General features: G+C 38.5%; 1 protein-coding gene across 2 annotated transcripts in view; it reads right to left on the reverse strand.

Moving 5' to 3' along the window:
- Osi17 (DUF1676 domain-containing protein Osi17) overlaps positions 1–16,049 on the reverse strand; it is a 136,110-nt gene that overhangs the window by 84,217 nt on the left and 35,844 nt on the right. For both annotated transcript variants that reach the window (XM_065220999.1, XM_065220994.1), the window contains exon 2: positions 3,510–4,407. In XM_065220999.1, coding sequence (XP_065077071.1) covers positions 3,510–4,095 — 586 coding nt within the window. In that variant the 5' untranslated portion in view covers positions 4,096–4,407. The remainder of the gene's footprint in view (positions 1–3,509; positions 4,408–16,049) is intronic.

The raw sequence follows: 16,049 nt of genomic DNA on the forward strand, positions 1-16,049 counted from the left end.
GTGGAAAATTTGCATCGTTCTGGTCAATTCAAATTTTCTGGTGTTAAATTTTCTGGAGACAAGTTTGTATTGAAAATTTCTGGTGTATGATTTACAACATTCTGCTGCATGGAGGGGGCAAGCTGAATTGAGAATTCCTGATCTAAAAATTGCACAGTTCTGGTGAATGGAGGGGCAAGTTTTATTGAACATTTCTGGTAGAAAAACTACAACGTTTTGGTGAATGGACAGACAAATTAAACTTGATTTTCAAGAAGAACGTAAAGGGGTTTGAATTTCAAAAGAAAATATTTCTGGAAATGATTTCATGAAAATTCTGCGAATAATTTCTGGTGAATCCTGCAAATAGTTCCAAGAATACCGAGATAATTAAATTTTGAATGAAATTCCAAAAGAATGTAAGGAAAATTTTAAGGGAATTCCGAGGATAATTGCAAGCTAATTCTGGGATGAATTTTTGTAGAATACAGAGGAAATTCTTCTGAAACTCCAAGGGAATTTTAGTTCCAAGGTGTTCTGAGTAAAAGTCAAGAAGAGTTCTAAAATTAATTCCAGAGGACTTCTGAGAAGAATTTCAAAAAAGCTCATAGAGTTCTAAAAATTTCGAAAAGAACCTCAAGGAATTCTGAGGATGGACTTTTTTGCAACTGTACAAAGTCTAAGGCTTTTGGATTCCCTAATTGAAAAGTGGGTATTAGTTTGCCATTGAACTTTGGTATATTGTTGTGTTACTAAAAATTCGTCTAAGAATCTTCTCTAAAATTTTAAAGTAATTTGTTACCGTGGTTAAAAAGTTACTGCTGTTTATGTGCGTTGCAATAAATTCGGGTTTGTCCTTTATATCATCTTTAAAACATGTTGAATGTTCGGCATTATTTTCTGTCACCCCGACTGGCAGTACTTTGGGACAGGGTTGACATGCTCAATCCTTCGCACAAGTCGTCATTCCGTTAACAATCATGTATTCGCTTGTCAAAATAGTTTTGTGCGTGTTTGTTCCAGTCGTTACATATTTGTTAAACCTCTTTTATAATCGTATTTAGGTCAAAATTTGAAAAAAAATAGAAGTACAATTTTCGCTGAAAATGACCAAGTTCAATGTACTCGCAACGGTAATAGTTAAGTGTAACTACAACAGCATATAAGGGCTTACAAAACCTTGAAATAATCAAAAAATAAACTGCAACGATACCTTCAAAATATACAAAAACGTTCTGCACAAAATTTCAGAAAGGTAACTGCATAAAAGATGATACCAGTACCTTGAAGAATTTATTTTCTTTGGTTTATATGTTTAACCTGTAAAGAAGAGCATGCCGCAAAACATTATTACAACGATTCCTACAGGGTTCAGATATTGGAAGAAAGCGACCGAGATGCTGGGCAAACACAATCGCAGTGATACCCATTGTTGGTAGTATGGACGCGTGGAAGAATTTCAAAATCAGGAAGGGTATCGATGAAGAACTGGACCACCAAAAAAAGAGGTATGATTGCTGCTAGTAAGGCAAAGCGGCTACAAAATCGCTATATAATGGAACGTTTCATCGATATTATGCGCACACTTTGCAAAGGTGGCCGACCACATCGTGAACATTCGGAAGGAGCGGAAAGTGTGCCACCCAGTTGGTGGCTAACTACGATCCTGTGCTGGAAAAACACGATGATACGAGCGATTGTGGGCACCACGAGCAGTTGGCGATTGTCATCAGGTATATTGATAATGATCGGCCGACGGAAACATTCGTGGGTGTGAGACGGGTGTTGAAAACAGACGCGACGACGATCTTCAATACTATTGCTGAGGTCCTGACAGCGATGCAGATTTCTTGGGTGCAGGTGTTGGCAGTATATTTTGACGGTGCCAGCCCAATGGCTGGCAGCACTGCTGGAGTACAAGCCAAGTGCAAGGACGAAAACAGCAATATACTTTTATGAAGAACTTTGAGTGTGTTGGTTTATTTTCTTTTGACAGATACGCGTATTTCGTCTACTACTTGCAGACTTCATCAGTGCCAAGTAGTTAACACCACTGATCAAGATTGGATTGATGAAGAGCAATATACTGTATTCACTGCTATGCGCACTGTTTGAACCTTGTACTTGTCGACGCAGTGTGCATGCGAAAGGAGAATGCGATTCTTATTGGTCATTCATATCGGTTTGTAGCACCTATCACCACCATCTGATGTGACTTCAGCTGAATCCAACCACCAAGGCAACAACATTGCAGCAAATGTATCATTTCGGTTAAAGCCCTACTATTGCAACCATTTGACGAACTGATCATCATCGACATGGGATTAAATTGTCAATTCCATTGGCTGTCTGAAAGCAGTATCCATTGAAGAAGATGAACCACCACCGGAGTAAAAAATAAAAAAAAATTAGCTAAATTGAACAGTAAGGAAACAGTGGTGGGTGGACATCACCATCTCCCACGCACTTTGGAGTACTCACCATCCCCAGATTAAATGCACCATAGAAAAAACAATTGCTCTCCTTCACAAGATTCCTGTGCACGCTAGTGTAAGTAAGGATAACAGAGTTTGTGCAACAAATGGTAAAAATTGATAAAGTTTAGAAGTCTCGTAATTGGTTTGAAGTGTGTGTGTGTAGATTTCGACAAAATACTATGGGAAATTATTGAAAATCACGTACATCGCTCTAGTGGGCTCTGGTTCTAGTAACCGAAACGACAAATCATTAATATGCGGTTGCCATGACAACGATTATCAATCCGGTTTCTCTTGTAATGATTAATTACAACAATAAACGTTGTTTTCCCTATATTTTTATTTTTTTCACTTTGCTTTCTTCCATGAATTGCTGCCAAGCTAAACCGTAACAGCCACAAGCTTGTTGGTCATTGTACCAAATATGTTTATTTTTCTGCATTTGGACAACTAGAACCAAAGTGTTAGCGATATAAGTGAAATTTAAAATTCTGCAATAGTAATTCCTATACGAAATTTCAAACCATTTGCGTAACTTCTAAACAATTATCAATCCATTTTTAGCACAGACGTTTTGTGGTTATAAATCAAACTGGAGAACGTCCTTTAAGAAATCTATCACTTTTTTTCAAAATTATGCACCATATTAACCTTATAATGCAATTCATGGCAAAGAATCTGATAATGCCTCTATTCATCAGATCATTCAACATATTATGTATCATCTCTGTTTCGTTGAACCTTGCTGTTATTCACTTTCCCATTCGCAAAAAATACTACGCCAACCTGAAATGATCCAGTATGAGTTGAAATAGTCATCTTTTTCTCACGTTTGTAATTTATGACCCTCAACTACATTTTACACGATGTTAACGAAACTGGCATTCCTGGCCAATAATCTGCTTTGCTTTCATTGCGACGTAAAATTATCGTTTAACGAGTCTTTTATCGCCCACAAAAGTCACCCCAACCGACAGCTCACATGGTTCACATTTTTGCCACATTCTAATTAAACCAAATCATAAAACATGGTTAATCTGTTGTCATAATTACCTCCCCGGGCATCCGGAATCTCGTTATCCTCCTCATCTGCTTCGTTTGCCTCCCGGGTATATTTGGTGAAATCCACTCGATTCTTGGTAAAAATCACCCGATTGCTCACGTTGAAATCTCCCACCTCCAACGATTCACCGAGGAAATTGTACACGTTCTTCTGAATGCAGGCAAACGTCGGCTTCTTGATGCACTCGGCAATCAGTGCATCCCAGAGGCGATTTCCGGTCGAAAACATGGGCTTTCTGCTACGGGCCGTACTGGTAGTGGTCGTCACGGGATGCTCGGAGCTCGTTGAAATGGTCAGGTTGCTAATTTCCACACTTAGCCTATCACTATCACTATCGATTGTCTGATTATGGTAGTTGGTGGACTCGATGTCGGCCGTTGTCGTGCTCTCTTCGGTGGCAACCACGAAACTTGTGAACGCACTTAAACATATAATCACCGCCAACCACCGTCGTTGTCGCGATGAAGATCCATTTGCCCCACTGACCATCTTTCTCCGAGGTCCGTTTTTGTCGCTTTGATGGCAGTGATGATCCCCGACCAGTCTCGCCTCCATGTCCGCTGAACTTGATTGCATATTTCTTCCTAAGTGTACTGTTGTTGCACGCACCGACGGCCTGGTTTTACTCGCTTTTCCTTTCGATTATTAGAACTGCGTTCACTGAGCACATACACATACACACTCACTTTCTTCGATTAATTTCCACTCTCACTTGTCACGGAACGTGTGTCACTTTCGAAAGCCCTTTGGAAAACAAATCGAGTTGGGACTAATTGAGTCATTTGCTCCCGCGTAATTCGAAACTGAAAACTTAAACGATTTCCGCTTCGACCATCGGCATCGGAAGAAGGTGGTCCATGTCGAGTCGCGTTTGTTGATGATGTCGATCTGCAAGCAAAGGGAAAACAAATATTACGTTTCGGTGAACTGAAATTTGTCCGGAAAGCTTTTCCGTCCCAAAACGGACTGACCAGCTTTGTTGAAGTGCAGGCAGTGAGTGAGTGAGCGGGTCTTTGTTGAAAGTAAGTGGTGAGCAATTGCTGAAACCGATAAAACAAAAAAAAAATACGAAATGAATTGGTTGGTCGGCTGCGGTTGATGCAATCCGAGACTACCGGTACCTAGCTGAGAAAAATAAAAAATAAACGGAACTTCAGCCCAAACGCGTTGGGAGTGAATGAAGCTGAAACAAAAGCTACGTGCAGTGGTGGTGGCAGTGTCAAGCCGGTGTAGTGAGATGAAAGTGACCACGTTGGTAAATTTATTGCGATTTTGTTTTGGACATTTCGGTGGTCATTGCTTCAGCCACTGGCACGACGGGTCAGTGCTGGTGCTCTGATCATGCAATATTTTTGCGGCTATACGACGTGGATCTTTTGAATGGTTGAGATGCTGACGATGACGGAGAAGAAAGTGCTCTTGCTGATCCGTGATGGATGAGGATATCCGAGCATCTTATCGTTTCTATCTGAAGTAGTGTTTTCATTTTTTGAGGTATGAGCAAATTTAGTGGTTGGATCTTGTTGTTTTAAATAGATAAAGTTTGAGCGTAAACTGTAAGTAGACTTACTGAATATTGATTTTTTTTTGGCAAATATGTTTTGAGCGCGCATTATTAAAACCAACCAACGAATAGTTTTAGATCATAAATTAGATGACCGGTTTAAAACACTTAAAAAGGTAAATATAAACATTTTTAGTGAAAAACAGTAAGCGTATTCCTGAAATTACAGCATTTAATAAAAACTGATTTCTTGACCAAGCTAAATAGGGGAAATGACGGCTTCGGCATGACAGACTATTTTCGGCAACCCAAATTGAAACACTATTTTCACTGGATTTTCTTACGAAAACACTTCGCTGAATGCATGCAAACGATTCTTTATGCTTTCAGCTTCAATTTGACTATATTTTTACCACTGAGAAAAAGCAATCTAGCAAGGTTTTCTTGAAATGAAACACACGCACTACAAATTGTAGCTGATTTCGAGTTGCCGATAATAGAACAGCAGATTTACATGCAGTTCAAATGGAACGGTTGCCGAAGAAAAACTGGTTGCCGACAATACTCGCTCTCACTAGAGAAGATTGGAGCTTTGTAAAAGCGTTTCAAAACAGTTTTTGACAATTCTTTCGACTGAAATTGTTAGAGCAGCTGGCAGCAATAGATTGTAAACAAACCAATACTGCATATGTGTGCGTTCCTTAGAGAAAAAGGCTATAGAAAGAAGGTCGCTGCTTAGGTTGCCGAGAATGCGTAAATTCCCCTACAACACGAGCAGCTTTAACACTTTCAGTCGGGTTTGCACTCGTTCATTTTTTCGGCTGTTTCGCACTATGCTGCTGTCCGTTCAGAGTCAACGTGCAGAATTACTTGCTTGTAAGAATTAAAGATAAGCACACCAACAAGGAAAGCATTCCCGGGATATGTGTAGAACTATCAATAAAGAAAGTTGGAAGGAACCTCCAGAGGACTCTTTCGGGAGATAATCATCCAGCAAAAGTTCGAACAAATTTCTGAGCTATTTGTTTGCTATATAATGAACTAACTATTAAAAAAATAGTAATTCTTTTTTTTAAACTCTTTATCAAGGAAATTTTTAGCGTATTGCTAGTTCATCTCCGGAGAAAGGAGAGCCCTCAGAGTGAGTAACTTTTAATTACATGGTATATTAGCATTTTAACACTTGTACCAATGGCCTGCGGTTTATAATAAAAAAATAGCAAAAAAAATTTTTTTCACTTTAAGACTAAGCAAAACAAATTACGGATACATCCGCCCACTATTTATAAGTAACCAAAAGATAGCTAGAAAAGTTAGCTTTTAGATAGGCTTTAATGTGTTTTGCGATTTTTTACGAAAGATGTTGAAATTAGGTATGTATAACACGTAAAGTGTTCTTTGGAAAATACCCGTTTCTAAGTTATATAATCTGCGGTGTATACTGTAGCAAGCTTCACAATGCCTTTTTTAAAGCACACCACATACACGTACCATAACCTGCTTGTTTAAAAAAAAAATCATAACTCATGAACCATAAGAGATAAAACGTTGTGTCTTCAACAAAGTTGCTTTGAATTGATTGTTCTACAACTGTTTACAACACTGCTTTGGTCTATCTCAAATAACAAAAATGTATGTATTTTAATGCACCTATTTTCTGGACCACCCTAATTTTACGAACATAAAAAGATTGAACAAAAATATGAAGGAACTTTCCCTAAGAAACCATATAACTAAAACTGACGGTTTGGGCGCAAACATTTTTGTCTTCCAAAATACAGCTTTAGGACCATTGTGCATTGGTTTTGGTTCTACTATTCTTCTTTTTGTGACGTCTTGATTGTCAAGTTTTCTTTGTGCAGCTAAAAACATATATGTCAACTGTTTTTTTTTTACATATTTGCAACAATTTTTAAGTTTTGGCCAACTTTTGTTCTAAGGAGAACCACTGTGCTTCCGGTAGCCGTATAAAGCCGTTTGATGTCTGCCTTGACGTAGGTTTCTTCGTCCATTACCACGCAATCAAACTTCGTCAGCCTCATCATTTAGGTACAGCTTCCGGGATCGTGTTCTGGTTGTCTTGTTTTGTTTATTGTCGCGATTTGGAGTCACTACCTTCTTAAGAGTCGACAGTCCGGCTCGTTTTAAGCTCGATGTACAGTTGTAGACGACACTCCCAGTTTGCGAGATCTCGGACGGAGAGGCTGGGGATCCGCTGAGGATCAACTCCTCGATCGAGGCTCCCTGGCTATCGACAAACGTTTCCCGAACACTTTTATTACGTTGGTGACAGTTGATTTGGCCACTTTTAACGATTTCGCCAACTGGACGTGCGATTAGTTCGGATTTTTGCGATGCGCGTGCAATATTTTGATGCGTTTTTCCTCTTGCTTCGGATAACTGAAGAGCAAATGTCAAAACCAAAATGCACGCACACAGCTACAAAATGAGGAGTATTCAGGTTTTTAAAATACTGGATTAAAATAAATGCGTTGATTTCGACCAAATTTTGATCGTAACACCCTTTATTCTTGAAATAACGCAGGCAACTTATTCCGGTTGGATTTAAGCAGGAATCATAATTCTCTCCGCTGTATTGTAATCTGCCTCGGTCCAGTCTTTTACACTACTTTCGGTTCCTGGTGCTCTGAATGAGTTCATTATTCTTTTGTGGAAATGGTCTTCTTCTTCACCTTCGCACTTCAAGCAAATTGTTTATCGCATATTAGCTTATTGCTGCCTCTCAACTTAGTGTTGTATTTAGGTGCACTTTCACAGTAATTGTGTGGCAAGTACAATCTTACTCTATGCCCAGGGAATGCGAACAATTTTCCAGCCCGAAAAATTTCTAGACCGGACCAGGAATTGAACCTAGCTACCTCCATTATGGTCTTGCTTTTTAGTTGCCCTTTTTCCAACTGAGCTAAGGGAAGCCCCAGTGGAAATGGTCCGTTCCTTTTTCCATGACTTGTGTGTTTGTTTTGTGGTAAAATTGCATAGAACCAGCAAGCAAGCAAGCAAGCAAGCAATAAAGCTTAATCTAGAAAATACATAAAAAAAACTGGTTTTATGTTATGCTTTGAAAAGCTAATCTAGGAGGATGTATCCTATTCAGGGGTATGTTGAGGCTGTCAAATCCAATATATAATGAATCTACTTCATACTGATTTTGGTATTAACTTTCTGGTTGGTTTACCCCAAAACTGGTGCAATTCACGGAGACGAACAAGCGTTTGGCTGAAAGTCTCCTTAATAACTAACGAACTGGTGCAATTGGGCAAAGGGCTCATTGAGATCAATGAACTAGTTTTGTAATTTCGATATGAAAATCAATATGTTTCAATATGTTTTCAATGCTTTTTCAAGGCATGAGTGCAATAAACAGATAAGTTGGATGCCTTAAACATTCTCTCCTGGTGTTTTTCGATGGTCGAAAAAATCTAAACAAAAGCATTGAAAGCCATATTGAATATATGATGCATAGGAAAAATACTGTCTTTGGATCCCCCTGGTCCTATTAAGGTTTTTAAGGAGCAGTATGTTATTGCCGATTGCAGTAGAACAATGCATGAACTGAGATAGCAATTTTTGAAGAACGCCTAAAGATCTTACAACTAATGTTGCAATTTGCAGTGATCGAAATTTTTTGGAATATTTTAAATAAGATTGCCCAAAAATAAGTAAAATCCATCACATTTTACCAGCACGCAGTTTAGTAAATTATCAAAGATAAATACGGGAAAACTCATCGAATATCATTGTGAAAACTTCTATGTTCTATTATTGCAATTATTATATTCATATTAATTCCGCAAATTCGGCATCACTGCATATGAACACAACAGTTGACTTGACAAACTTTTTTTTTTATTATAGTGACTTTAACACTCTTGGGTCATTCGTGACTTGTCCGGGGGTGAGATTTGAACTCGTGACTGAAAGAGACTAGACAATTTGATGAGACACAATCTGTTGAAAACAATAGCGGGCACTGATCTTCCAGCAGGGCAAATAAAACGCAAAGTTTCAATATTTTCCACATGCTACAAAGCTGTAATATTATAAATAATTAAAATACAATGTATTACAGTACTTACAACTTCGGTGTTTTCTCGCATTGGAATAGCGAACAGAGCGATTTGCTCTTGCAATGCGCCCGTGCCGTCGCTTGCTTTAACTGATCTATTGTGACTGTGATCATTGACAGCACGGGCATGTTGGAGAAAACCCCGAGGAACGACAAACAAACAATATCACACATTTCTTCGAGGGGTTCGTCGAGTGGTTGCATACGCAACACAATTCGTATTGGAGCGAAAGAGTAAGGGACAGTCTGAAATTTTTCAAACACAGAATGTCATAGTTGAAGATGCTTATTTTAAATAACAGACTGAAGTGGTAATTTTTATACGATAGATGAGGAGGAGAAAGTATAGAATTGATAGTTCCATTTAGAGTACGGCAGTGTGAAAATTGCATATAGAGAGTAGACAGCGAGCTTAGGACAACTTTTAGGAAGGTACAAATCGGTTTTATCATCTCTCTTTACCAAAATCCCCCTTTGGAGAGGGATGGTGAGGGGTGCCCCTTCCCGCGCCACCACTGGCAAAAAGAGATGAACGCCGACCGCTCAATCTCTTTTTGCCAGTACTATAAAACATCGATAATATGAAAATTGTTGCTTGGGTAAAATGTAAAGTTTGTAAACACAAAAAATTGGTGGGTTTGTGTACAAGACACGACTGCGTGGTTGACGTAGACTACGTTAAGCTGTTTAAAGAACTTCTCGTAAATTTTTCTTGATATTGATTTCAAATAAAGTTGAAGTAAACTATTATGTCGGTCCTATGTACACTACCGATGATAAGTTTAAGGACACCCCAAAAAACCATGCAAATATGTTTTGATCAATTTTCGATCTCCAAAGGTTATTTGAATGTTATGAATGCCATAGCATAAGGGAAGGTCCAATAATTATGTCACGCAAATTTGGCTCATTTTCAAACACCTTCTCCCCCCTTTTTCAAATTCTTTATATGGACCTTAATTGTTTTTTGTAAGGCTCGGCACAGTTTCCGTGAGTAGTTCACCTTTTCGTGGTACGTTACGAGATGTAAGATCTACCACCGATTCCTAGTCCTCACTACTTCAAACTACAGGAACAGGATTGTTCAGTAATCAAAGGAACACATCTCAGTCTTAGTTACTTTTTATGCCTTGCTACTTTTTGTCCACCGTATGATCTTGAAATAAGAAAAAAGTGAGGTAATTAGTCTTCATCTATGTGATTCCTTATCTTCTATTCGTTGTTCCCTAGGTTGAAGTGGTTAAGACTAGGATTCTGATGCATGGTTATTATCGGTATCATTCCTTAATTTTGTTGCTAAGAAATCCAATTTTTACTGACAAAGGGGTGCGTCTTTGGAGGGTGTTTCAACACTCCAAAGGGTATAAAGAGTGGGTCCTTTCAATTAGAGTCGGATCCATGCAATAAATTCAAGAATGACTACTGTAAAAAAAATCGAATAGGGTTTTTGATCTAATTTCCGTCCTACTAAGCACAACCCGCGCTTTACCTCTCTTTTCTGAACGAGTTTAAACAAAAAATGGAATATTTCTGTCAAAGATGACTTGAAAATTTATTCACCTTTCCATACGTACCGTTGGATTTGATAAAGAGTCACAAAATGTTGAGATATTGTCTAAAATCTAACACTGCTTCTTGATTCTAAATTCGTTCTACGAGTTTCAATTCCGTCCTAACGCATTGAAACGCCATTAGATTTTCTTCGTCCTACGGATAAACGTATAAAAAAGGGATTCGCTAGGAGCGCTTCTTATGTTTTGAGAACAATGAGCGTAAATATTCATACAATGCGCTCTAACAGGATTTATGCTGTAGCTAATGAACTAACGCATCGGAACAAACCTATTTTTATTTTGTGCATGGTGAAATAATTGGTATTATTGATCTTTTCTGATCGATAGAACGGAAATGGGCGATTACGACGAAGTAGCGCTCTACCCTACTTCATCATTTCTTAATAGAGATGGAGTAAAATGACAAGCACTAAAGGGCGAACACGAAATTATTGCGACACCGAAAATGTCATTTCAAGTTTCTTAAGTTTAAATTTTAGTGTAGTTTTATACATATATTTACTTCAAAAATCAAAAGAAAAGTGAATCGATGGAGCCTTGAGTGTAAAATTGAACGCATTTTCGCTTGATGCCCTCCATCAAAGTCTTTACAGCGTCATCCAGTACCAGTTTCTCAGTTTTTTTTCCATTTTCTTAACATGTCCTTCTCGTCTTTGACTGTCTTCTTGCTCTTCCGAAGTTCCCGCTTCATTATTGCCCAGTACTGCTCCACCGGGCGCAGCTCCGGACAGTTTGGCGGATTCATGTCCTTTGGAACAAAATGGACAGAATTGGCCTCATACCACTCCAGGACACTTTTAGAATAGTGGCATGATGCCAAATCTGGCCAAAATAGCGGAGCTTCGTCGTGCTGCTGCAAGAACGGCAAAAGATGCTTCTCGAGGCACTCAGATTTGTAGATCTCGCCATTTACTGTGCCCTTTGTCACGAAAGGCTCACTCCTCAGTCCGCAAGAGCAGATGGCCTGCCAAATGAGATATTTGGAGGCGAACTTCGACATTTTCTTCTTCTTAAATTTGTCGTCCACATCGAACTTGCTCTTGCCGGTGAAAAACTCCAACCCCGGAATTTGCTTAAAATCGGCTTTTATATACGTTTCGTCGTCCATCACACAGCAGCCATATTTTGTCAGCATCTTTTCGTAGAGCTTCCGTGCCCGAGTTTTAGCCGTCGATTGTTGCCGCTCATCGCGGTTTGGGAAGTTCTGTACCTTGTATGTATGTAGTCCAGCTCTCTTCTTTGCATTCTGGACGTAGCTCTGCGACATGCCGATCTTTTTAGCCAAATCACGGCTTGAGACGTTGGGATTTGCTGTAATCATCCGCTTCACCTTTCCCTCCGTCTTTTTGTTCTCCGGTCCCGGTTTTCTTCCAGCTCCTTTGCCGTGGTCCAACGTCAACCGCTCCTGGAACCGCTTCAACACTCTGGAGACGGTTGAATGGTGAATGTTCAACATTTTTCCCAACTGCCGGTGCGACAGGTCAGGAAATTCCAGGTGTTTGGAAAGAATTTGTTCTCTCAACTCGCGTTGGCTCACCACCATTTTCGTTGAATCGAAAAACACGACTTCGAGTTTGACAGCATGTACACAATACACATCAATGTTCTCAGTGTGCAAAATTTGGTTGATTTTTACCCAATGGCAAAAAAGTTATGCCCTGTTGAATGTGTCGCAATAATTTCGTGTTCGCCCTTTAAATTAAGGGCATGAGATATACTACAATAGACCAAAAAATCACTGGTCGCAGTGGTGTTAGGTTCCGAACAAAAAAAGCACCCCTTTGTTCTCCAATTTTGAGGACAAACCTTATTAAAAATTTCATCATCATCATTATTTACTTTGTCTGTCTTGTCTGTAGTATCATGCAAAATATGTGTAGAATATGATTTTTGTTTATTAAGGAAATGTGCCACTTTATCTCTTATCGATAGAATGCTGGGACTATTCTCAAATCAAACGTTTGGTTTCGAATAAGTATGTGTTAAGTATAACATCAATAGAAAATTAGGGATACTCAGTTACTCAACCTCAAGATCAGAGCAAAATTTCTTTTACAGGGTCTTCACCTGTTAAACGTTTTGATAGTAAGCATCATAGTTAAGCGTCGAACGTATGCATTTCCAACCAGTCCCAATGGTGACGCATTAGTTCATGTTTGTAGATTAGCATTGTAAGTCCCTCCTAAATGAAGAATTATGTTATGGAAAGGCTTGATTTGCCCCGCTTCCACAAGTAAAAAATTCGGGATACTATAATTGAGGCGCAGTAAGCAGTTCCAGAGCCAAATTCTCCAAGTAGAAGGGACTTAAAATGCTAATCTAAACGCATAAATAGAGGTACTGCCTAATAATTTCGGGGCTTGGTACAGAAATCTGTAATCTGTAATTGAGACATAATAATAAAAAAAAGACAAACTTAGTGATTTTTTTTTTTTACTCAATTGTTAGCTAAAAGATGTGCTGCGAAGGATTCCAAGCGAAAATTTTCTGATCACGAGATATTCATGCACAAAATAGGTGCAAAACTATGCACCCTATTTTTGTTTTTTTTTTAGCATTCTGAAGAAAGCCCTACCTTAACTACCTTGGATTTTATTGGAATAATTTCCCTTCATGAATATTTTTTCAGAATTTTTCTGACATAAGTTTGAGATTCTCTCTGGGAGTGTATTTATAACAGCCTAGAAATTCTCTGCAGATCATGCAAAAAAAGCATGAAGTTCAACCTTAGATTTTCTTTGAAGCTTCCTTCCATAATTCTATTTTCAATTCACTTGAATTCTGTTTCACCTCAGAATTGTCTTGAAATTTAGCTTAAAAATTCTCTAGAAATTTATTCCGTATCACAATCGACTTACTCTGATCTGATTTCACACAAGTGACTTGACTTCAAATCCCTAAGAGTTATTTCTACACCTCGCTTTAATTTTCTCTGGAAAACATTGGTGTCATTCCTGTCATCTATTCTAAAATGTAAAATCTTCTCAAAACTCTTTCGTAACAAAAAAAAAAATCAGTCGGAAAGGATGATATCGAGTAGATTTGAATTGAGCTTAATGTTAAAAAAGCTCGGTACTAGTGGTACAAGCGGTACTCAATTATGACGACTGGGCTAGGGAAAACTTTTTTTTTTCAAGAAAACAGTGATAAAATTATCACTTTCTATTTGTTAATTTTTCAAAAAAATTTCTATGGAAAATTGAAAAAGTATTTATTCCAGCAGATTTGTAGACTTATTTCCTATCGATTGGTTTATTTGTATTTTATTTTCATCTATCAATGACAAAATTATAAGCGGTCAAAACCTAACACGTTTTCATGATGGTCGCAATTTTAGATAGAAATACGATGTTTTAGTTTGAAGAAGTGTAAGCACAATCGATTAATAAATTTAATTAAGATTATAATGATCAAAATTAATTTTGAAAACTATGAACAAACATTGGGAGAGCTAAAAATGTGTTTTGTGGCTTCTCAGGCCATTTTTTAAACGAACCAACATGGTATTTGTTCTCGGGAACCGCAGCCTAAAACATTCCACCACTATAAATAGCATTACTAATCTCTAATCTAGTGTAACGTTCGCCCCTGGCTTCTAATCATCCTTTCAAGTACATCTCAATCAACCAGAAAGCATCCAACCGATTACCACCTTTTCAATTCCTACCGCATCGCTGGTTATCTCTGCTTTCAAACCCGAAAGTTACGATTCATCATGAATGATCTAATCGATGATTACACACTGTCCGACTTTGCTCTTTACATGGCAATCAGTTTGCCTCGATGCGATTCCTACCAGAAGTCAAGGTGAGCAAACTTAGCGGTATCCACTTCCTCGCGCTCCGGTCAAACGTTCAACCCGGTCAGACAGTTGGTTGATTGGTTGTTCTATGTGGTCAGTGGGTTACCCTGATCGTAGGTTTTTTGCCATTATCCGATGGGTGCTTACCGTTATCGGCGAAATTTGGATGATTCCCAACTTGGAAAAGATGTCGATTCATGAATATTAATGATCGCGTGACGCTAGGGATGTGCTCCGATTCGAACGGTTGGTGCTTTATTTGATTAGATAGGTAAACAGTCCAAACTGCCTGGGAGGGAATAATCAAGCGATGGAAGAGCGAAAAAGTTGACCGAATTGTGGAAAGCTAATCAAATGTTCGTTTAGGGAAGCAATGCTTGCAAACAGCAAATGTTTACCAACCATTGAATCGAATAGTAAATGATGCTCAAAGAGAGTTGACAGCCCATACGGGTGGTTTACTTAATGGTGATAGATTATTGAATGCCGAATGAAAGTAAAATTTAACTTTCTAACAATAATACGTATGACTGTGTGCCACGCGCGAATGAAACAGCACAAAGTCCATCACTCGCTAAGCATTATGATTATGGTCATTGCTTGGTTTGTAAGTGCGTAAACAACAGACTATAAGTACCAATTGGGACGAGGTGTGGTAGAAATCGTGTAGCTGTCGGCTGTGTAATAATCTAAATTGCGTTGGACTTCATTGTGAGTAATCAAAACTGCATGCGGCGTAAGTGACGTCTAATAAAACGAACCTAACATTCACTTTGGCTTGATGGGAAATTTCCCAATTGATTTAATGGAACTTTCCTCGATGTTGCCGAAAATAACGAACAACTGAATATTGATCCAGTTTGGATGTTACCTTCCAAGAGAATTAACAAAAAAACTTTTCTCTACCCGTTACACAACGAGATGAGCAGGGTCGGAACTGCTTCAAGTGCTCGGTGGAAGTGCGTAGCAGTTCTCATCGCAAATTTCGGGCGGCGGTTTATGCTTTTATTGAGACGGTGCAAAAAATGAAAGCATTGTGATTCGCGAAATTGTTTTTGGTAGTGTGATAACAAAAAAAAAGTGGTTAAACAACACTGCCATCGTAACGGGTAAGGAAAAAAATGCCTGGGAACGAAGTTGTGTCAGCTGAACCGTAATTTGCGTTTTATGATGATAAACGGGGGAGGTGGACCATAAAATACTTGGTTTTGACTGGAGAGACTTGTTGTGCAGGTTAAAGTACGCGGAAGCTAAAACAAGTGGCAACATTGGTCTTACCCTAATTGAGTTTACGTTCTTGATAGAAGCCAAAATAATTCAAATTATTCTGCAAACAAGATTTTTGTTAATTTAAGCTGAGATGTATCTTCAACATGTTTTATTATTTTTGCCAAACCTTCGATAATTTGATACGTTGAATTTCCAAAACGTTCCAAACTCAAAATTGGAAAATACTTGGGACTACAAGCATTTTCATTCATTCAACAGCCATTCCCTTTTATCCTCGGAATCTACGAAACTCTAGCATGTGGTACCCTTCTTCTTCTTTTAGGCTTTTTACTC

Source organism: Ochlerotatus camptorhynchus, unplaced genomic scaffold (genome assembly GCF_037179485.1).
Source record: "Ochlerotatus camptorhynchus isolate MF236.1 unplaced genomic scaffold, CSIRO-AGI_Acam_v1.1 ptg000011l, whole genome shotgun sequence".
Classification (NCBI taxonomy): domain Eukaryota; kingdom Metazoa; phylum Arthropoda; class Insecta; order Diptera; family Culicidae; genus Ochlerotatus; species Ochlerotatus camptorhynchus.